We start from the raw sequence: 24,619 nt of genomic DNA, 5'->3' as shown, positions 1-24,619 counted from the left end.
TCGCTCGAGTTTGAGACTAGCATTTGCGATGCGGAGTACCACGTTTCATTGGTAGGGAACATGGAGATGTTCGAAGCATGCAAATGGATATTCATAGGATGAATAGTCGAACTACCCTATCCGGACTTTCCAAGTGGTTATCACTTATCGAGTGGATAAAGTCCGCGGTTTTGGTTGTACACCATTAGTCCTTACGACTTGAAACATCATGGAGACTCTATATGCTAGTACTGTGCTTTGACTCGTTTACCGACTCTGAGGGGGTCATCAGGTGTCGAGATTGGGTACAGTTACGACACATATAGGAGTCAATGCATTGTTGTCAAGGATTCACCACATACTTGCGAGTGTGGATATCCTATGCGATCTGAGGAGATATTAGTGTGACAAATCTCTGGCCAGAGTACTTGATGTGATTTAAGAAATGGTTTCTTAGTAGCACATGCGATGTCACTAATTTGATCTTCAAGATGTATTGCATAGTTATCGAATCTTGAGCGACTCTCGATATACCAATGGTTGTTGATTCGATCGGGATATTTGGATGAAGGGACCGTACTGTACGCTAACCAAAATCTACTGGTTCTTGTAGGCACTATCAGTGATACCTAGGGAATCATGGGGCGATGTTGCTAGGCGCTTTACCATGATTCGTTGGGCAAGTCGGAAAGTGTTGTTCCGAGTCACAAGGAGTTGTGAGCCCACGGCTAGCTGTATCCCTGAACCATTGAGGGTCACACAGTGTAATGGAGTTTTAATCCCCGTTGAGATAGTTAAATTTAAAGAGTTAAATTTAATGAACTAAGGAGTTGGACTTCTTAAATAAGAGTAAGGGAGTAGGATTTCCTAAAATGACATAGGGATGGACATTTTTGGAAACCACTGAATTCGGATTCAGGAAAATTTATTTTGACTTTAAAACGTGCAGAAATGGTTTCTGTGCACATTGGTGAAATCGTTTCATCAATCGGAGTCACGATGAATTTTATATTAATTTCTGAACGAGCGGGCTTTGCTTGTCGGGCCCCAGCTTATGACTAATGGGCCCTAAGGTGTTAGTGGCCTGCATTATAAATAAGTTATTTCAGTACAGAAATTACACACAACAGGTCATAATTTTTGAGACAGAGCAAAAATCGAACCCTAGCCTCTCTCTCAACAAATCGGCCGAACCCTCCCCCTCTGCCCGAGAAAATTCCGGTCTGTGATTTTGAATCGCAGTAAGGAATAACGAATCAAATTCGTGTATTCTCTTCGCAGAAAACTTCTGATAGATTTTCTAGTGCAATCTATCAGAGGGATTAAACCTCTGTTCGTGGACCTGATTGAAGGCGTTCATCGGTTCCAGGGAGAGACAACAAGAGCAGAATTGTTCTGTTGGTGTCCATTAATCTCGTTGCGAGATTTGAGGTAAAATTTATTTAATTGTTATTTAAATTTTACACACACGTAATTCAATCGATGAACGGTTGATACCCATACCATGGAAACGTTCCATGAAAATTTTTAAACTTCCGCTGCACCGGGTATCAATCGTAATTGGTCTGGGAACTCGCCAGTTTTCCAACAGAAGACATTCTCAAGTATTTGAGAAAGACTAAGAATATGTTCTTGGTTTATGGGGGTGGAGAACTAAAATTGGAAGGCTATACCGACTCTAGCTTCCAAAGCGATGTTGATGATTCGAAGTCAACTTCCGGTTTTATATTCATGCTCAATGGTGCTGCTGTTTGTTGGAAGAGTTCCAAGCAAAATAGCACTGCGGATTCAACCACTGAGGCAGAATATATTGCTGCATCCGATGCTGCAAAGGAAGCTGTTTGGATTAGGAATTTTGTCCAAGAGTTGGGCGTTATTCCTAATGGAGTTGATCCAGTCCCGGTGTACTACGACAACACTGGTGCAGTTGCTCAGGCAAAAGAACCAAGGTCTCATCAGAAATCCAAACATGTACTGAGAAAATATCACATCATCCGGGAAATTGTGGAACGAGGAGATGTCTTGTTAGACAGAGTCGCCTCCGCAGATAATGTTGCTGATCCACTAACTAAGCCTTTACCAGGACCATTGTTCGAAAAGCATCGCGAATCAATGGGTTTGAAGAATATGGGTAGTTGGCTCTAGTGCAAGTGGGAGATTGTTAGAGTAGGTTCTCGTCGAGTCAATGTGTTGGCCGATGGTCCTTGAGAGAACTCTTGTATGACAATCTTTATTTTAATAATATTTGACATTATTTTATTTGGTACATCTTTATCTTTATACCCATGCAAGCTGCATAGATAAAGCCCTTGAATATACAAATAGTATAAAGGATATGAGATGGTCATGTGATGACTATCATGAAACTCATATTTGGAATACTGTATATTCTAAACTGTTCTTAGTCGATTCAGCCGCCATAAAGAAGGATAAAGGCCGCTCGAGCTTGAGACTAGTATTTGCGATGTGAGTACCATGTTTCATTGGTAGGGGACATGGAGATGTCCAAGCATGCAAATAGGTGCTCCTTGTAGAGTGCACTGAACAACCCTCCCTAAAGGATTTTCCAAGTGGTTCTCACTTATCAAGTGGAGAAGTCCTAGTTTATGGTTGTACACCATTAGTCCTATAACCCGGGACAACATGTGACTCTATATGCTAGTGCTTTACTTTGACTTGTTTACCGACTCATCTGGGGTCATCAGGTGGCAATGTTGGGTGTTGTGACGAAACATATAGGAGTCAATGCATTGTAGTCGGGGATTCACCGTTTACCTACGGGTATGGATATCCTATGTTATATCATGCATACGTAGCTTGAAATCTCTGATCAGAGTAAGTGGTAATTAAGAAAGGAGTTTCTTGAATTACACTTTCGATGCAACTACGGCATGACACATAGTTATCGATTCAATGACAACTCTCGATAAACCAATGGTTGTCGAATCGGTCGGGATATATGAGTTGAAGGGACCGTACTGTACGCTAACCATAATTGATTGGTTCTTGTAGGCACTATCATTTGATACCTAGGGAGTCATGTAAGCAATGCAGCTAGATGTTTACATGACTGGTTGGGTACTATCAGACTTGAGTTTTCTGACGTTCTTATTATCAATGTGTTGATTAATAAGAATGGAGCTATCTAGAGTATGCTCATATAAGGGACTTGTTGATCCTGAATCACATGGAGATGTGAACCCACTGCTAGTTGTATCAGTGAACCATTGAGGGTCACACAAGTACTAGCTTTCTAGATCCCGTTGAGATTAAAATTAGTTCATTGTGTTGAACAACTTATAAAGGAGTTTATAAGTAAAATAAATTAGAAGTTTGACTTCTAAATTGGAGAATGAATGGAATAAGTAACTTTTAATTTGTGAATGTGTTCCAAGAATAAAAGTTGACTTAAAATAATTAGTTTATGAAAATGGTGATTTTCTAAACTATTATTTTGAACTTAGTTAATTAATTCAAGTGTTGAATTAATTTAACACTAGTAGACATTTTAATGTACAAATAATTAAATTAATTCAAGTGTTGAATTAATTAAACACTATTGAGTCTAGTAGAGCTCAAATTAATATAGTGTTGTATAATTATTGATACTAGTGGACTTGAATGGGTTCAAGTTAAATTTAATTAATTGATTAAACTTAAATAGGTTTTGGTTTAATAATTAATTAAAAATAAGTTCAAATGATATTTGAATATATATATTTATATATGTATATATATATAGGCGTGTATATATATATATATATGATATATATATGTGTGTGTATGGAATTTGAAGGGTTGTAAGATGGTTTGCAATTTTTCATGCATGTCTTGCAATTTTCCATGCATGGCTTAATTGTACTCATTAATCCCTCTCCTTTAATATATTATTTGGAATAATATATACACACATACAATCCATTCCATTCCAATAACTTGAAGTGGCCGAAACCTTCTCCAAGAATTCTCCAATTTTTCTTTCAATTTTTTGAGGGAGAAGGAAAAGAAAATCTAAATGAAAAATCCTCTAAATATTCTAGTGCATATTTAGAGTGGATTTAGATCGTCTAGTCGTGGACCTAATTCGGAGGTTCGAAGAGTTGAATCCATTTTGAGCAAGGAGTGCTCTTGGAAGCTTGTAGATTGAGTCTACCCTTTTCAAGAGCCTAGTTGTTTATCAACTTGGTTGGAGCCATAAATCAATCTTTTGAGATTGATAGGTAAAATTCTAAACACCCTATGGTTTTTTGAGTTTTGAATACTACACAAGTGCTCGGATTTCTTTTATCAAAAATTTTATATTTCCGCTGCGTTTCCGGGCACGAGTTAACCGATCCCCTTCAGTTGGCTGTCTCATTTTCCACCCTTTCTCTTATTTAAATATATGTTCTATCAATGCATTTGTTTAAGAGTGTCGCTTTCTTTCTCATTCACTTTCAGGCTTTCATCATGTCCATTTGGTTACCAAATTGTTCTGAGGAAACTGTGACCAGCCCGCATACTGTAACTTTCGTCGATCTTGTGTCTGATGATGATGAATATTTGAATGGCGGCACTGGTAAAGAAGCAACAAAAGGAAAACGATGTCAAAATGGGAAGGAAGCAATAGTCGAAGAAAGACCTACAAAAAGAATGAAGTATGCAGCATCAACTACTGCTCTTGATAACAAGGTAAATGATGGGGATATGAATAATAATAAGAATAACTTGTTAACACCAAAGAAGCTTTCAACATCCGTTCTGGTGATCGACATTTCGGATGACTCTAGTGGCTAACTCCTTAAGAAGATTGTCATCTTATCTTGCCCGAATTTTGTCGTATTAACTTTCCATCTACTTTACTATGGGAGATGGTATGTTGTGATATTCTCCATTGGGTTTGTTTTGAGGGCAAGATGTAAGCGACATTATGTAGTGGTACACCCAACTGTGTAATGTGTATGCATATATATTTGTTAATGTTCTGATGTATTTCAGATTGTCTTTTTATGGTTCTTTATTTATGTGCAATGTTCTGTTTTATTTTGCTCCAAATCCCATTTTTTTGCTCCGAAGGAGAATGCTTTGTACATCTCCAAATTTATTCTTATTATTTTTTCTCGTGTAATTATAAAATCCACAAAACAAGATTTCACTTATCTAATGGTTCGATATTAATCAGCCAAACAGTACTAAAGTAGAAGCAGAACAAAATATTTTGGTTTTCATGTGAGTTAGTTAACTGTTTTTTATTATGCGGTGCTTCATGCAACAGTGGGCTATTTGTATGAGATGTTCGGGTATTTGAACGAAAAAACTATGTAGAATCACCCTTAATTTGGTTTAGTTTTTATGATTAAATAGTTCAACTGTAGCACTCATATAATGATTAAATAAATAGATTGACGTTGAACAAATACTTGATTTACCATAAATCAAAACCACCTCTACTATGTTAATAGAACACAATAATGGGTTAATGTCATTCGAACTTACATCACATAAAATTCGAATTTCGATTCATACTTAAGTCAATATCATGTCATTCAAACTTACATTACCATGGATTGCATGCAAAATTCATACGTTTACATGTGACCAGTTCATTGGACCAAAAATAACAAAAATATGGACGATAAAAGTCTACATGAACATGCATACACCCAAAATGACATATTCTTTAATCGTGATACGATACAAAAAGATTGATAATTATACCAAGATAGGAAGCAATGACTTAAGGATTGCGCAACAAAGTGTTGAGCAGTGAGATTCTTCCATTCTCACCGAGACGCTTGAAAAGTGCAAGGTCATTGTGATTGTTGAACAGCATCTTCGCAGCACGAACCATTTTGTCCTCCGTGAATTCATGTAACCCCTCTAGAGCTTCAAAAACTTTATCTTGTGTTACTGAAAGCTTTTCCGTGGTAGCCAATTCTTTGATCAGTTCTCCCATTGTATCTTTTGTGATATTAGCAATGTTGTTTATAGCAGCAAGTATGGACTCGTCAACATCATTGGACTGCTTCCGTTTCTTACTTTTTGATGTTGCACCTGCTAATGGTTTAGAAGAGGGAGTGTTAGTGTCTGATACCGAGTCGTCACCAATTGCTTGTACATTAATGATTGGAACATGAGGACTCGAGAAGTCAGTATCCACTTCGGTCTCCAGTTGTAAGACATCATGCACCGCATGCCGAAATGATTTCCAAGAATCACTAGTAGCTCGTTCGTTTCCAAATATTTGACACCAATCGTTGTACATCGTCCATTGCTTGTGTTTCATCGTCTTCATAGATGGATCTGACTGTGAAAGAGCATAGAAATACATGACCACCCAAGGCTACTAGGCAATGATATTTATATCAAGAACATACCTTGATGATTGAATCCCATGTTTCATCATTAGCATCAATAGTGTGGTTACTGTCATTCCAACCAACACCACTTTGGCTTAGTATCGTCACCAACGATCCATAGTTCTTCTTCCAAACATGAATCTTGGAATTGATGTGTGGATTCCCACGAAGCTCACAACCAGGAAGGGCATTTTTCATTGAATTTTCCAGAAACGTCAAGTAGCCTGCTTTGAATCCGTTCTCGCTTTTCCATCCTTTTATGCATGCTTCTTTCAAAGCTTCTATAAGACATTCTTCTTCACGTTTAGTCCAACTTCTTCGTGTCTTCTCAGTTGTCTTCCTCTTACCAATGCCGCTTGCAGAACTCGCTCCACTATCCATTGTCAACTGATCTGTAGATCAAAATACAATGAACAAGATGAACAATCTCTATGTTAGGAAGTAGATAATATCTTGAAGCTGGATATGAGCAATGTCGTGCATGCTTTCCATGAAGTAATTATGGCAGAAGAAGTCATAAATTTTAATCACATAAATCCAAAACATACGACTTAAAATTATAACAAACTGTTTAGCATCAGTACACTGGAAAACAAGGAATCTTAATGAATCCTTATAACAGATAATGATATGATAACACAAATTAATTCTTGAACGTGTTCCACATTTCCATCGCAAAATGGTCTCTCCAATCGTCCCACACATTGGAAGACTCCAATGTAGTAATATAACCGTGTTGAGTTTCGTGAGCAGGGCTACCTATATCTTCCTCAAATTCATCTAATAAGGGGTCTTCAGACATCTCGAAACGGATAAAATTATGTAATAGAATACATGGAAGAATTATCCGATTTTGCACTGCCAAGGGGTAAAAAGAAGGACTCCGTAGGATGGCCCATCTCTTTTTCAGCAACCCAAATGCTCTTTCGATTACGTTCCTTGGTTGAGAGTGTCTCCAATTAAACAACTCCTTGTAATTTTCAGGCCCAGATGCACGGTGGCCCCAAGCGTCCCTATGGTATCGTACTCGCCTATAAGGAGCAAGAAATCCCTCGACATTGGAATATCCGTTATCGCATAGGTAGTAGCAACCTGCACGATTGGTAAATATTCAATTACTCGTTTGTAAATACAGGAATTCACAGTTTATTTAATTCTGAAACCGAGCACAATATGTTTATACCTCTCGGAACTTTAAAAGTATCATCTCGAGTCAAAGAATGTCTCAAAACTCGAGCATCTGCAGTAGATCTCTCCCACCCTGTGAAAGAGTGAATGAAGTTCATATTGCGGTCACATACACCAAGAACGTTCACCGAAATAGTGCCCTTTCTATTCCTGTACTTTGCTTTATCTCGTGAAGGGACATGCACCGGAATATGAGTTCCATCTAACGCACCAAGACTTCCCTGTCGTTAAGTAATAGAAAATAGATTAATAATTTCAAGAAACGTGACAAGGCAGTACAAAAACAATTGTATGGAAAAGAACTTGTGTCATACATGAACGAAGTTATCATTACATTTTTTATTACCTTGAACCACTTCCAAGTATCGTTTGTGCAATTTTCATCGACCGCTGTAGGCTTCACAAGCAGAATCGTATATAACTTCAAGATGACATTTAAAACTTCATGAAAATGAGCGCTTACAGTTTGACCGCTACGTATATAATCGTGATCAGCCACTCGGTTCTTTTTGTGATGAGCTAGGATGGACAAAAACATCGCTAATTTTTCCTAAACTGACACATATCTCGAATCAACGACACCCCCTATGTTAGTGAGCAGGTAACACAACCTTCCAAATGTGCTCCGATTCATTCTCAAATTTACAATGCATTGGTAATCTCCAGCGTCAATAATCCTACGTAAATGGCTCAATTGACCCTCAATTATATTTATCATTTTGTAGGACAAAGATTCTCTGCGCAGGTTGGTACTTCGAATTCTCAACATTCTTGAGCGTTGTCGAATTAAAAAGATCAGCATCAAAACATTCCGAACCAGCAACTGGTATATGACGAGAACGAGTAATATTTTTACACGCCTATTCTCCATGTTTCCAAAACTCTCAACAAACCAAGAACAATGGATGCTTCAACAAAATTGCTACATATGAATGAGAAATTCACGCAGGGCACAAAAGTTTCATGAACAAGTAAACTGGAATTTATGAAATAAATTGAAATACAAGTATATGCAATATGAAAATAGCATAATGAATTTCAGACATTACCAGAGGAATCTTGTGGAAGATATGGCCGTTCAATGAAATTTCGACTGAAGCATTCCTACCCACTGTACAAAATACTAAAATGGTGAAATTGAAACAACATTATAACTGATAAGATTTCGAACTCACGATATCGTACAATTTTTGTAACGGTTAATACGAATATCTCACAAAGATTTATGCCTACTGTACAAAATTTTGAATTTAAAAATAACATACTTTTCAATTCCTTAATTTGGAAAAAAAATCAATGGACAAGTGTCCTAACACTGGAGAGTAATAAACCCAAAAAAATGCATACCAACACAAAGGAAAAAAGATAGAATAGAATAAAAGGTCATAGGGATTTGTTTTTTAAAAAAGAAAAAAATTGGAGCGATGTAATAAGCAAAAATTTTCATGGCTTCACCAAGGACAATCGAGCGAGTATAAAGAAAATTATTGAGAACAGACACCAGATTTCTTACCTTTCTAACCGCGAACGCGAAAATCCATGATTTGGTAACGAGAGAAGTAATAAGAACGGAGAGAAGAGTTGGAAAAAAGGGAAGGGTAGATATGTTAGGGCGGGTACAATGGTCATTTCCAAAAAGAATCCAAACTACTGTTCAAATTCGGATAACAATACTAGGGGGATGAGTTGGATTGTAATGTACCGTTTTATCCTTGAAATAGTGCTACAATCACGAGCCCTAGGTTATCCTTCATTGCGCGAAAAAACGAGACAAACGAAGAACTGCAGGCTAGTCACATCTTTATCCATGCTACCAAACACAGCCATAAAGCACATAATCAAACAAGTATGTGATTGACAAGGGAATACTCGAAGAACAATAGCTATTTCGAGTGTTCTATCTCATCTGGATTAACTGTCATTTATACCTTTCAATATCGCGTCTGAAAGTACTTAAAATCTGAAAATACAATCAACAACAACCTATATAAAAATCTGCTCAACTTCTCAACTCAATCTCAAGGGCAATGCTAGCAAACCTTGCTTCAAATCCTTCACGGTTCGAATCAGAGATCTCGAGTTCGGCAAACTTCGATATAAAGCTGAAATGACATGTAGAATAACTAACAAGATCAGCATGCAACTCAAACCATGCTTCTTTCAAGCAATAATATCAAAGTCTTGACATTTTGCGAATCAGCGGCGTAACGGCTACAAACCGGCGACCGAAACCAAATCCAAATCAATCCAACAAGCAATTCACAACATAATAGCCAACATATCAATCTCATAATCACACGGCCATACAAATCATAAATGAAAGGTTTTCAAATTTATTTCAATAAATCATATCAAATCCAAACGACAGTCTTTTACCGAACCGTCTGCGATTACATACTCGGTATTAGCTCCAGCACATATATAATTATGAATAAGAAAAACCATAAAGTAGGAAAGAACTCAATAAAATTTGTACCAAAACGAAGGTCTTGGAGTAGTGATCGCAGTTATATATTTATTTTAAATTTTTGATGGTCGGATCGCGAATAACGGAGCTTTTACAGATGAAAATGGCGTTGAGAACAACGATGAACGTCTTCTCCCTTTATTTCTGGTGTGTACACTTCAGAATGGCTGAACATAAGTATAAGTTTAGATAAATATTAGACAAATTGTTGTTTAGTCCCTAAACTTTTGGCTATGTGCAATTCAGTCTCTGGAAAAGCGATTTAATTCAATTTCAATCCTTATTCATTTAAGAATATTAGAATTTAATTCTAAACTCTAAATATTCCCAAATTAAATATTCTCGAATTAAAATTAAATAATCTCGGGCCTTACATTTCTCCCCCACTAAGGCATGAGTTCGTCCTCGAAATCATAAGCAAGCTGTATATGAAATCTGTATACGCATAAGATAATGGCATAATAGAAAACAGAATAAGAACTCACATAAATGAAACAACTCTGGAAATCTCTGTCTCATATCTGATTCAGTCTCCCAAGTTGCTTCTTCTGTGCCATGTTGACTCCACTGAACATTGACTAGCTGAATTGTCTTGTTTCTGAGCTGCTTGTCTTTACGATCAAGAATCTGAATAGGCTGCTCAAAATAACTGAGAGTCTCGTCAAGTTCAGGTTCATCAGGCTGAAGAATATGGGAAGGATCAGGCTGATACTTCCGCAGCATAGAGACGTGAAATACATCATGAATACCAGACAAATATGGAGAAAGAGCGAGTCGGTAAGCAAGATCGCCTATCTTTTCAATAATCTCATATGGACCGATAAAACGTGGAGATAACCTTCCTCTCTTGCCAAATCTGACTGTACCTCTAAATGGAGAAATCTTCAAGAAAACTCTGTCTCCCTGATCAAAAGATAGAGGTCTTCGTCTGATATTCGCATACTTTGTTTGTCTGTCCTGAGTTGTTTTCATTCTTTTCTGTATAAGCTTCACTTTTTCAGTCATTTCTCGGATCATATCAGGCCCAACATCTGGTACGTCTGAGATATCATCCCAATATAACGGTGAACTACATTTCTTTCCGTACAGTGCTTCAAAAGGAGTCATCTCAATGCTAATCTGATAGCTGTTATTATAATAAAATTTTGCAAAGTGGTAATGAATATTGCCAACTAGTACCAGCTCTGACTGTCCGTCTGTTTGAGGATGATATGCAGTACTCAGATTCAATTGAGTACCAAGAGCTTGTTGCAAGCTATGCCAAAAGTGTGATGTAAATCTAGGGTCTCGATCTGAAACGATAGATTTAGGCACACCATGTAATCTTACCACTTCTCTGACGTAGATCTCTACCATCTGATCATGTCTCTACATCATCTTGTACGGAATGAAACATGCTGATTTCGTCAAACGATCAATAATCACCCAAATGGCATCGCACCCTCTGGATGAACGTGGTAGCTGTGTGACAAAATCCATGAAAATGTGATCACATTTTCATTCTGGAACTGATAAACTCTGCAAGAAACCACCTGGTTTCTTTCGTTCCGCTTTCACCTGTTGGCAATTCAAACATTTGGATACAAATTTAGTCACATCTGACTTTATATGTTTCCACCAGTACTGCATTTTCAGATCATTATACATTTTTCTGCCACCAGGATGAATACTGAATCTACTACTGTGAGCCTCTTTCAAAATCTGTTGTTTCAAGTCTGAAACATCTGGAACAACAAGTCTGTTATTCACATATAAAACATCATCAGCACTAACCTGATATTCATATTGATGCCCAGATTTGACCATATCAATCGATTTCTGAATATTCTGATCAACTTTCTGTGTTTTTTTTATTCATATCAACAATTCTGGCTCAGCTTTCATAGCACAAACTCTGATAGGCTGCATATCTGTTTCAAATACTAATCCAGAAATACAAAAATATTCTACCATTTGAGATACACCTATCGTAGATAAGGATAAAGAACATGTCTTTCTACTCAAGGCATCTGCAGCTGCATTAGATTTTCCTGGATAGTATTTAATCTCGCAATCAAAGTCTTTCAATAAATCAAGCCATCTACGCTGTCTCATATTCAATTCTGACTGCGAAAACAGATATTTTAAGCTTTTGTGATCAGAAAAGATTTCAAACTTCTCACTATAAAGATAATGTCGTCATATCTTCAATGCAAAGACGATAGCGGCAAGCTCCAAATCATGGATAGGATACCGAGTCTCGTGTGGCTTTAACTGTCTCGAAGCATAAGCGATCACATGACCTCGCTACATAAGCACACAACCCAGACCCTTGTGAGAAGCATCGCAATATACAACAAAATCACCCGTACCTGATGGAATCGTCAAGATAGGTGCACTTGTAAGCCTCTTCTTCAACTCCAAGAAACTAGCTTCACAAGCTTCAGTCCATACATAAGACATATTTTTCTGAGTCAATTGCGTAATAGGCTTGGCAATGCTGGAAAAATCACGAATAAATCTGCGATAGTAGCCTGCTAAGCCCATAAAACTCCGTATTTTTGGCACTGATGTAGGTCTAGGCAAAGTAAGTACAGCCTCTACCTTGCTTGGATCCACTGAAATATCATCACCTGAAATAATATGCCCAAGAAACACAACTTTCTGCAACCAAAACTCACATTTCGATAACTTGGCATATAATTTTTCAGTTCTCAAAGCTTGTAAGATGATTCTGAGATGTTCAGCATGATCGTGCACATTCTTGGAATTTATCAAGATATCATCAATAAAAATAATGACAAATTCATCCAAGTATTTCTGAAATACTCTATTCATCAATCCCATAAATACTGCAGTAGCATTGGTTAAACCAAAAGACATGACAATAAATTCATAATGTCCATACCTTGTTCTGAAAGCAGTTTTAGGGATATCTTCATCTCGTACTCTCAGCTGATGATATCCGGATCGCAAATCAATCTTAGAATATATAGCTGAACCCTGTAGCTGATCAAACAAATCATCTATTCTAGGAAGTGGATATTTATTCTTTATTGTTACCTTGTTCAGTTGATGATAATCGATACACAACCGCATAGAACCATCTTTATTTCATACAAAAAGTACCGGAGCGCCCCAAGGTGAAACGCTCGGCCTAATGTACCCTTTGGACAACAAATCTTCCAACTGATCTTTCAACTCCTTCAATTCAATAGGTGCCATTCTGTAAGGATCTTTGGATATTGGTTGCGTACCTGACATTAACTCAATGCTGAAATCTATTTCTCGAACTGGAGGTAAACCGGGAATTTCATCAGGAAATACATTAGCAAATTCATGTACCACTGGGATATCTGTCACTGCTGGACTGGATTTCAATATATCGACTTCATAAATCAGAAATCCTTCTGCACCTCTCTACAATAAACGGGTCATAGATAACACAGATATCAAAGGGATCTTGGCTCGAGAACCCTTACCATAGAATTTCCATTCAGCTGCCATGTCTGGTCTAAATCTGACCACTTTCTGGAAACAATCTACAGTTGTCCTGTACTTGGTTAACATATCTATACCGATAATGCAATCAAAATCTGATAATCCAAGTACTATACAATCCAAATCAATCACATTCCCGTCATATTGTAAGGTACAATTTCGAATCATTCTAACAGAGACAATACCTTCACCCAAAGGTGAAGAAATAGAAACAACAGTAGGCAATGGATCAGACGATAACGAATGAATCATAGCAAATTTTTCAGATATGAATGTATGTGATGCACCTGTATCTATCAAAATATAAGCAGGATAACCAAATATAAAACAGTTACCTGCTATAACATCGTCAGGTGCTGCCTAAGCTTGCTCCTCAGTCAATGCAAACACTCGTGCCTGTTTTCTAGGAGGTTGAGTCACAGTCTGGATTCCTCCTGATCTGGTTTGTTGTTGAGGCTGAAATGAGTGCACTGATTGTTTTTCTGTCTGAGGTACTGGTCGAGAAGAACTTGCACCAGATATACGTTCTGTTGTTCTTTGAGGACATACCTTGGCATAATGACCTAGTTGGCGACAGATATTACAATTCCCTTACACACCTCTGCACTAATCAGTAGCATGTCGTCCTCCACACTTGCCACAATAAACCCCTGCATCACTAGATCTCTTCCCTGTACCAAACGGCCTCTGTCCACTCGAGCTGGAGGAACTATTGCCTGCCTTCTTGAATTGTTTACCTTTCGGCCTAAATCTCGAATCCTTTCTGCCATTGCTTTCTCCCTCAAATCTGGGAGATGGTTGCTGAAACTGTGGCAGATTCTGTGGCACTGATGCTGATACAGGTTGTGGAGATGGCTGTGTAATAAACGGTGCTCCTCTTTGTCGCAATAAACCTGTTTCTGCTCCCTTAGATTTATTCAATGCGTCAGCAAAGTTATTAGGTTGTCCACTGTTCACAAGAGTAAACACATCTGGATTGAGTCCATTAATAAATTGATCTGCCATAGCTTCATCATTCGCTGCTATATGTGGAGCAAACTTCAAAAGACTTGAAAATTTGGTATTCTTCAATGTTCAAGTTTCCTTGCCTCAGATTGGCAAATTCAGCACCTTTATCTTGCCTGTAGGAGACTGGAAAGAAACGTTGATAGAATTCAGTTTTAAAAACAGTTCAGGTGATAGTCGTACCTCGATGTTCCAACGCTCGTTTTGTAGTAATCCACCAACTCTTGGCAACTTCATGGAGTTGATATATTACAAGTCTGATACGACGATCATCGGAATAATCAAGCGAATCAAACAACTGTTCAATATCTTCTAACCAATTCTCACAGTCAACTGAATTTTCTGTTACTTTCAATTTTGGCGGTTTAAACGACTGGAATCGTTTCAGCAGTGTTTCCATTGGAGTAGCAGTAGCATCCATAGAATCAGCAGATGTACTATCATGTGCATTCTGAGGCTCAGCAACTGGCGGTGGTACTGGTGCTGGTTCGACCTGGGAAACAACCAATGTCTGTCTCGTGATCGGTGCTTTACGGGGAGGCATATCTGATTGTCAAACAATTAGTGCATAAATCATATTCTGCAGTTTATTCCATCATTCTCTGATAAGCATTCTCATGAGTATTCAAGTTCTGACTGAGGATAATCTGGACTAATAGCTTATGCAAAGCATGCATATATCTTGCAAACACATAATCATGCAATCACATAATTCGTGGAAACCATAAAACATGCTTGCATGTAAAGCACATAATCATATATAACAGACAATCTCATGCAATATAAAACAACCAGGCAGACTCAATCTACCCCACTCATCAACTTCTATCTTAATCCAGAAACTTATGCTCTGATACCACCTGTTGTGGGGACCCGGGTTTCTAATCTTATCTTGGGGCAATTTATATTTAAACATCATAAATTAAAACGTAAGTCACCTTAAGAAGACAAGAATTTTTTTTAATCTACATGTCTCGCGCGCGCGCGTGAGGAGCATCTCGTGCGGGCGCGTGGCAACATTCCAGCGAAAATCGCTGGTTGCCCGCGCTCGCGCCAGAAGAACTCTCGCCCGCGCGCGAGGCAACAAACCAGCGATCCTGGGTTGTATCTCGCTCGGGCGAGGATAACTCTCGCTCGAGTGAGGTCTGCTCAACCAGAACACTATGGACTTTTCCTCTGATGCTTTTCATTTCATGTTGTATTATCCCATGAAATAGCAATCATGATTATTTCATAAAATCTTGTCCAACTACAAATTCAAACCTAAACATCGTGTTCTAAAATACATAATATGTACCAATCTAAAAAAATGACGAATATCAAACATATATACCAATATCTAGTGTTCTAACATGTTCGATACAAGATCTAGTACATCAACTGCTAAACCCGAATCACCACATGCTTCTACTCTTTCTCTCGAGCTATTCCTGTCACTTCTGACCAGCTCCTGCCCCACCTATTGCCATGCACACATACAAAACAAAGGAATAGCCGGATAACTCCGATGAGAATAAAATCTCAATATAAATAACAAAACATGCAATATAATAAACATAAATGCAGTGCATGTTTCAATTGCAGGCTATCAATTCTGATATAAAACAAATATCGGTTCTTGGGATCCCGAGGAAATAAAATCTCAAACTAACACCAACTCACCCAATCTAGGTGAAGTCAAGTATTTTATTTCCTCTGACTTTGTTGCAACTATAGTGAATCTTCTGGCTTTGGAAGTAACTCTACATTCCATGCCACTCAACTACAGCCCTCCAAACGTCATATGCACTCTAGGCCTTTCAGCTCTCTATGCTTTTCAGGCTGGAGTTCAAGATGAATGCAACATAATCTGTATGCATTAAAGACTGTAAAACATCTTGAACATCTAAGCACATAAGCAAGCAAAGCAACATAATAATCTAAACTCATAAAGCACTTAATCAAACAAGTATGTGATTGACAAGGGAATACTCGAAAAACAATATACCTTTCAATATCGCGTCTGAAAGTACTTCAAATCTGAAAATACAATCAACAACAACCTATATAAAAATCTGCTCAACTTCTCAACTCAATCTCAAGGGCAATGCTAGCAAACCTTGCTTCAAATCCTTCACGGTTCGAATCGGAGATCTCGAGTTTGGCAAACTTCGATATAAAGATGAAATGACATGTAGAATAACTAACAAGATCAGTATGCAACTCAAACCATGCTTCTTTCAAGCAATAATATCAAAGTCTTGACATTTTGCGAATCAACGGCGTAACGGCTACAAACCGGTGACCGAAACCAAATCCAAATCAATCCAACAAGCAATTCACAACATAATAGCCAACATATCAATCTCATAATCACACGGCCATACAAATCAGAAATGAAAGGTTTTCAAATTTTTTTCAATAAATCATATCAAATCCAAACGACAGTTTTTTACCGAACCGTCTGCGAATACATACTCGGTACTAGCTCCAGCACATATATAATTAAGAATAAGCAAAACTCATCTTCAACATAAAAATAAAGTAGGAAAGAACTCAATAAAAGTTATACCAAAACGAAGGTCTCGGAGCGGTGATCGCAGATATATATTTATTTTAAATTTCTGATGGTCGGATCGCAAATTAACGAAGCTTTTACAGATGAAAATGGCGTTGAGAACAAGGCTGGACGTCTTCTCCCTTTCTTTCTGGTATGTACACGTGAGAATGGCTGAACATAAGTATAAGTTTAGATAAATATTAGCCAAATTGCAGTTTAGTTCCTAAACTTTTGGCTATGTGCAATTCAGTTCTCGAAAAAGCGATTTAATTCAATTTCAATCCTTATTCATTTAAGAATATTAGAATTTAATTCTAAACTCTAAATATTCTCAAATTAAATATTTTCGGATTAAAATTAAATAATTTCGGGCCTTAGATAGATAGATAGATAGATAGATAGATAGATAGATAGATAGATAGATTAGTTAATAAGTTAATTGAATAGCCACATAAATAAATAATTAAAAAACATATTAATTATGTAGTAATTAGTAATGAAAGGTAGCCATGTAAATTTAAAAATCAAAATCACATATCTATATGTGAAATAGAAAACTCACATGTTTATAGATGTAATAGATAATAGATAATAGATAGATAATATTAAGTATATTATTAATGACTCTTCTAAACTAAAATAGATAAGGATATAAATAACATTATGTACAATGAACAACTAAGAGGTCAAAATAGTAAGCTCGCATTTCAAACTCACATATTTATAATATAGATAGATAGATAGATTAATTAGTTAATTAGTTAATTGAATAGTCACATAAATAAATAATTAAAAAACATATTAATTATGTAGTAATTAGTAATGAAGGGTAATCATGTAAATTCACAAATCAAACTCACATATAGATATATGTAATAGAATAGTCACATAAATAAATAATTAAAAAAACATATTAATTATATAGTAATTAGTAATGAAGGGTAACCATGTAAATTCACAGATCAAACTCACATATTTATATATGTAATAGATTTAGAAACATATATCTGTTTAGAAGAAATGTTTTAAAAAAACAAAAAGGTATAACATAAGAGTTAATTGGTAAAAAAATCCTCATATCATATGTTTGATTAAGATTCAGTCCCTGTCAGATTTTGATTTTTTATTCACTCCTTGATTTATGAAAAGTTTGTTTGTACTCTCTGGGCCCACAAACATTTTCAAAGTAAAAATAGTTATAAAAAATTGAAAATCAAGTACAAATATATGAATTTTCAGTACTGACTATTTCAGATCTGGTATAAAAACAGGTTTTATTGGTGTAAAACTTTGTGTTATATTTCATATCTCTAAAACTGAAAATATAAATAATGATTATGTACTCAATTTGAAACAATTGATGCCATAAATATGTAAATCAATACTTAAAATAAATATTTTTGTATTCAAATTTCTTAAATTAATGCACACAAATTCTTAATTTTTGTGATTCTCAAAATATTAGTGTATGATGAACGAGTGCTTCCTTATAAATATTTTGTACATAAATATGTATGAGCTTTTGATATTATTAAATTGTTCCAATGCTATACTCAAAATTTTAATATTTGTACCGGATTTGAAACTGTTAGTACTCAAATATCATGTACTAGCAGATACGGCTCCACATATGGGCAGGAGGAGCAGCTGTCCCCCTTGAATTTTTTTTTTTTGTAAATTAGTAATATATTTATAGTTTAAATATTTTAATTTATGAACATAAATTAGGAACCAAAAACGAAAATATAAAAGAGAGTCAAAAAACTTAAGTTAATCTTCATTGTTTAATGTGTGGAAAGTGACCCGAAAATTTGTGGCTCATAATCTGTAAAAAATTGTAGACCAAGCACTATGTTTTTAAACCTAAATACAAATGAGTTTTAAGTTTTTTAAACCTAAAATTAAATTATTGAAGCAAGAATTGTTAGCTTATAAACTTGTGAATTTGACTTTTAATTTACGAGTTGCAACAACTACAGTGTTAAAAAAAAATTTTGCTGAGAAGATTATTACGCAAATATTAATTAATTATATTAAAATATATATATATTAGTTCGTCAAATGAAGTTATTATTAATTATTTTAAGAAAATGTCAAGTCGTATGGGTAAATTGTAAGTGAAATTTGAAATCTAAAAATATTATTTAAATGAGAATATTATATTTAACTTTTGTTATATGATTATATATATATATATATGTAATTTTTTATTATGTTTGACTAACCTCCCTTGATAAAATTTTTAGATCTGCCACTGTATATTAGTACCATATATTTAAATTTTTGTACCGCTTTTCATCAATGAAAAGAAATGTAAGACCTGGAAGTTGAAACAAAATTTTCTGACAGAGAGATTGAATCTCAAGTTCCTCATAATATAATCGTTGTCTACCGACCGTTTGGACAATTATTAAAAAGATACAACAAATAGTGAATAAAAAAATTTATTATTTTTTTAAAAAAGGAAACAAAAAGATATAGCATAACGGTTGTCACCGTTTGGCAATTAAAAAAATATTAAAAAAAATGAAATGTACAAATTAAAACATTAAACAAATAAAGACTCTTCCTATTGAACCGCAGCACTTTTTTTTTTTTTTTTTTCCTTTTTAAATAATCCAATCACAAGCACAATTTAGCCTATTTTGTAGAGTGGGGTTTATATTTCTAAAACACCCCTAAATATGCTCTTAGCATAATTTGTATGTTTCTGTGCTGGTATGGTATGTCTTGTTTCCTTCAACATCTTATTGAAGGATTGTTTTATTATATATGTTTCAGAAAAAATTATAAGGACATTTGGCATTAAAAATTCAAAATAAACAATCCTCTTGATTGATTGTTCGGCAAAACATATAATCCAAAAGCAGAGTAGAACTTCTCTTTGAACATCATATAGGGAAAATCGTAAATCTCATGATGTTCATTTATTTTTTCGTAATTTTGGTCTGTATATTGAGTCTACTTATATTTTTCGGTTTTTGGATATCTTGATATGACATAACACATGTGAAAGAGATATCGGAAAAATGAACAAAATTGCAAAAACATACAAACAAATAAAACTAGTCAACAACTTAAATCTAACAACATATATCATAAAAATCGCAAAATGCAAAATACGATTTCCAATATTGTTTGGGTGTGAGAACAATGATAGAGAACCAAGTGGATAAAAAACGTAAAGCTACAAAATTTTGGATACAACTATGATTCATGCCACATTGCGTGTAAGTTGTACGAAATGGTTTGTAGAGGCTGAACTATTGTTAGCCGAGGCACTTGTAGCTTGTTAGATTAGTCGGTCCCAATTTCATGTATACATGTTCAGCTTAAAACTTCCAAATAAAACTCGAGATCGAGTATATCTAAATTCATTCCGTAAGAAACACAATTCTACTAATTTATCCCTACCCGATCCAAAAAAGATCAGGTACCCAGTATGTACGGCGCATTGTAATCCCTAATTATAAACGGCAATTGTCTGACGAATAAGAATGAAATAAGTTGGTGGGAAAAAAAAATTAGTGCTATCAATTCTCGGATAACCAAAAAAAAGCAAGCCAAGGGGCACAATTCAGTTCAATGAAATTATGATTTAAGATCAGTTGTCAAAATAAAATGGGAAACTACATCCTCCATCCTTTTTAAATTACACAACACACAATACTATCAGGTCATTTTTGCTTCTATTTTCTGAGGGGGGAAGAAAGGAATATACAGACCAAAAAAATCCCCTGCCACCATTACATCTCTGGAGTACTTGACTGAACTCCCAATAGAAGAATGATGGAGAAAATGACTCTCCAACAAACGATTACTAGTCTCTGAACGCACATCTGCAGTGACATAACTGCAAATGATTGTTACAAACGGCTGAAAAGAGGTCTCCGGTTTACAAAAAATAATCTGGAGTTTTGCGCGTCATATCAGGTTCTATCTGCCGAGGAGCTGGGTCAAACTGGAGGAAATTCTGATCCATGTTCTCCCCAATTTCGAGTATGGCAGCCATATTTCCACACCGATAACAATAGTTTGGAGCACTAAAGACTGTTACCACATTCTTGTCCTACAAATATATGAAAGGGACAAACGAGTGAAGAAACTGTTGTTAGAAATGAAGAGTGGATGTGTTTGTGTGATTCAGATTAATAACAGACCTGGCACCAATTGAAGCCCTCCATGACAAGCTGGTGAGCTCTTGAAATGAGGGAGAGTCCATTGGTGTGGTTGAATTGAGCTGCGATATCTTGACCAAAAGTGTATCCCGCGCCACGCGGCGATATGCCCCAACCACAGCGATCATCCGGATCAGACCATAAGAGATCGCACATCGGTCCTTCATGTGGAACCTACAAGACCATCAACAAGCATGTTGATCGAGAAAATGTTCTGGAAAATGACTCACAATGCACAGGTTCATCGGGAGCGTAAAGATGATGAGGCATTATCTTAGCCACAAACAAAAATAGCAATAAGAGGAGAAGACACTGCTACCGACAAAATAACAACTCCAAACCCAAGTTACCCCATCGCCTCATACAAACAAGGACAAAATATACCAAAAACAGGAAATACTATACATTTACCATAAAGACAATAAAGATGCGACCGACAATAAAAACGCGACCGACCTCTTGTATACGGTCCAAAGCACGGATGTTGTCTAGTGTATCAAGAGATGGCGAAAGACCTCCATGCAAACAAAATATCTAGAAGGAAGCAATGCAAGACATCAGACAAAGTTATTCAATTCACAAAATCAAAACAGAGTATGGAACTTATAATCCACACCTGACTCTCAATTAGTGCCGTCAAGGGTAGATAATCAAAAAGATCCGTGAAATACTTCCAGACGTTGGCATTGCCATACTTTCTCAAGCATTCATCGTAGAACCCATATCTAGCAAGCAAAAGAGGTGAATTATTTTAAACTTGGAAATGATCAAATTAAGATGAATTGTTTTCAAAAATTTGAAATGCTAAAGAACATAGATAACTTAATTTTCATCTAAAAACATTCAGTGAGCAAATCTGATATCAGGGAAATAATTCATTTCAGCTATGATAAGATCTCTGAAATGATGACCATTTCATCAGTTAATTTTGGTTATAGTGTGAATTGTACAGCTTTTCTTTAAGTTTCGATGCCTTTATACCAACTGAAGCATTCAACTTATTTTGCTAATGATACAGATAGCATTTGGCAGTCTTTTAAAATTACAGAAAGGATAAACAATATGCTTCATACATCACTACTGTGTCCGTACATATTAAGCGACCAACGTACATGCATAGTAAAATAATATAAAAATTTTATATTGTATTGCATGTACATTAAAGAATTATAGACAATCAATATGATGTTGCCCCTCATAAAAATATAATGCGATAATGACGCATTTTATTTTATTTTTTCAAATTTTGGTATATAAAAATTTAAATATAAATTATTTGCAACATTTCGAGTCTGCAAACGTAAGTGGGGAGGAAGATTCGTCGTGGGTAGTTGGGTTGGAATATAAGGTCAATACGAGAGATTTTTAATTTTTAATTTTAAATTGAAAAAATATGTAAATTTGATAATGGTCATACCACAAAACAAAGAAGTTACTATATATTGCTCAACTCTAATAATAGAAGTTACTATCTATTGCTCATCTCTAATAATATATATATGTATATATATAGATATATAGATATATATTAGAGGAAGAGATAAGCGACAATGTAGCAAACTGGTTTGCATTTGAGGATACTTTATGCCACTTCAAAGGATATCTATCAGTAAGAGCATATGGAAGAAAGAAGAGATCTTACACTTGAGTGATTTGCCGACTTTCATGATTCCCTCTAAGAATAGTAATTCTATCTCTATAACGAACTTTTAAAGCAACTAAAAGCGTAACGGTCTCCACTGAGTAGTACCCACGGTCTGCATCACATAAAATGCATTATTAGAGAGCTGCTAAGATGGCCTTTCTATCATGCCAGCTAATTAATAGAACTATATTTTATAACGAAACCATAAATATTGCTCATCACCAAGGATCAATCAGATGCAAGCCACAAGGATACACAAGCCAAAATCCATTATCAGTGAAGCATGACTCAATAATTGCGACAAAACTCAAACGCCTAACAAAGGTCACGTGCGTATGGAGAGGTATTAAAAGCTTCCGTCGATATTAAAGAAAATACAGTGCAAAAGCTCCAAAATTGCATGTCTATAGAGTCATTACTGTATCAAAGCCAGTTGAAATTACATAAAATGAGCTAAGGAATCAGCACTCATTCACACCTTATTGGTTTTTCTTCCAGAGTATATATCTCTGGAACAATCTAGGCATCACAATTTAATGCTCATAATTCAGTTTCACTTCCCACATGCAAATACGTCAATTATCCAATTTCTTTTTCTGGCATAGAATAGAGACATCAAGTATATAAAGTAAAAAACTATTGATTTTCCCAAAACACCAACGATGGACACTTACAAACAAGAAGAAAACGCATCTACGATTTATCCTAGTTGCAAAATAAAGCTGAAACTCCCTACAAATCCAGTTCATATGCATCAAACAAATAACAAAAATCAAGATACGCTTCTCTTCCCTAAAATTGCCCAAAAACCATGTAAAACTCACCAACATAGTCTCCCATAAAGAGGTAATTAGTATCGGGAGCGTTTCCACCAATTCGAAAAAGCTCGATCAGATCGTAAAACTGTCCGTGAATATCGCCGCACACTGTCACGGGGCATTTCACCGGCTGCACGTTCCATTCCTCCACTAAAATTGCTCGCGCCTGCTCGCACAGAGACTTCACATCCGCCTCCGATAGCGGCTTGCACTCCATCAACTGCTCTATTTGCCTATCCAAATCCCCATGACCCGGCATTTTCTGTATAATTATTATTAAAAAAAAACACGCAAACCCCCTTTCTGTTGCTCGAATTTCAGACCCTTAGATCTGAAAATTGACTTCGAACTCGAATTCAAATTTACAAAAATATAAAAACAAAAAGGGACTCCAGATCACTGCAGATCTAGATTTGAGAGATTTATGACAAAATTCGGCGTAAATTTCATCATCGGTGTCAGTAATCGAGATTCCTCTCAATCAGAGGTGAATCAATTCCCCATAATCTACAGAATTATGGATGTAACTTTGAGGAAATTTTCCGACGATATCACGTGTGGTAAATTTTGGCGGAGGAAAGAAAATGAGAAAAGAATGAAATGGTAAAATGCCGAACGAAAATCAATCAAATCGAATGATAATAAAATGCAAGAGAAGAAAAAGTCGGATTTCTCTAGCTATTTTATTTCACGCTCAGTGTGTGTTCTGTGCGTGCATTTAAGTAGGAGAATCTCTGATATCTTAGGCGAAATGTCATTTTGTTTTAGGGAGAGCACCGGTGTGCATGTATAAATTCTCAAATTTAAACGTAGTATTCTCTAAACTACGTGGGACATATATAATCGATCAAGAAAATAAATGACACTCGCAATCATTTGGCATTGCATTATATGTTATCAATGCACAATTGCATTCATCGTGATCAATCTTTTCGCATGAATTGAAGTTTATTCATAATCATGAAGTTTTGGAATATATTTC

General features: G+C 35.9%; 1 protein-coding gene across 1 annotated transcript; it reads right to left on the bottom strand.

Annotated features, from left to right (window-relative positions):
• Positions 1-20,550: 20,550 nt before the first annotated feature.
• On the bottom strand, positions 20,551-24,385 carry LOC140879393 (serine/threonine-protein phosphatase PP2A-2 catalytic subunit). Its single transcript, XM_073283085.1, has 6 exons — positions 23,644-24,385; positions 22,817-22,931; positions 21,791-21,899; positions 21,631-21,708; positions 21,157-21,348; positions 20,551-21,065 (listed from the first exon to the last, which is right to left on the bottom strand). Exons 1-6 carry the CDS (start codon positions 23,894-23,896, stop codon positions 20,892-20,894), a joined length of 921 nt encoding a protein of 306 aa, XP_073139186.1. The 5' UTR covers positions 23,897-24,385; the 3' UTR covers positions 20,551-20,891.
• Between the last annotated feature and the right edge of the window lie 234 nt (positions 24,386-24,619).

The sequence above is a fragment of the Henckelia pumila genome, chromosome 2 (genome assembly GCF_033568475.1).
Source record: "Henckelia pumila isolate YLH828 chromosome 2, ASM3356847v2, whole genome shotgun sequence".
Taxonomy (NCBI): domain Eukaryota; kingdom Viridiplantae; phylum Streptophyta; class Magnoliopsida; order Lamiales; family Gesneriaceae; genus Henckelia; species Henckelia pumila.
The sequence above is the reverse complement of the archived record's forward strand: the minus strand, read 5'-3'. Positions and strand labels throughout refer to the sequence as shown.

Coding starts and splice junctions, on each gene's coding strand:
- LOC140879393 (XM_073283085.1), bottom strand. CDS start 23,896: ATGCCGGGTCATGGGGATTTGGATAGGCAAATAGAGCAGTTGATGGAG. Junction 22,932..23,643: donor CTTTATGGGAGACTATGTTG/GTGAGTTTTACA, acceptor TATGTGATGCAG/ACCGTGGGTACTACTCAGTG. Junction 21,900..22,816: donor AGTCGGCAAATCACTCAAGT/GTAAGATCTCTT, acceptor TTTGCTTGCTAG/ATATGGGTTCTACGATGAAT.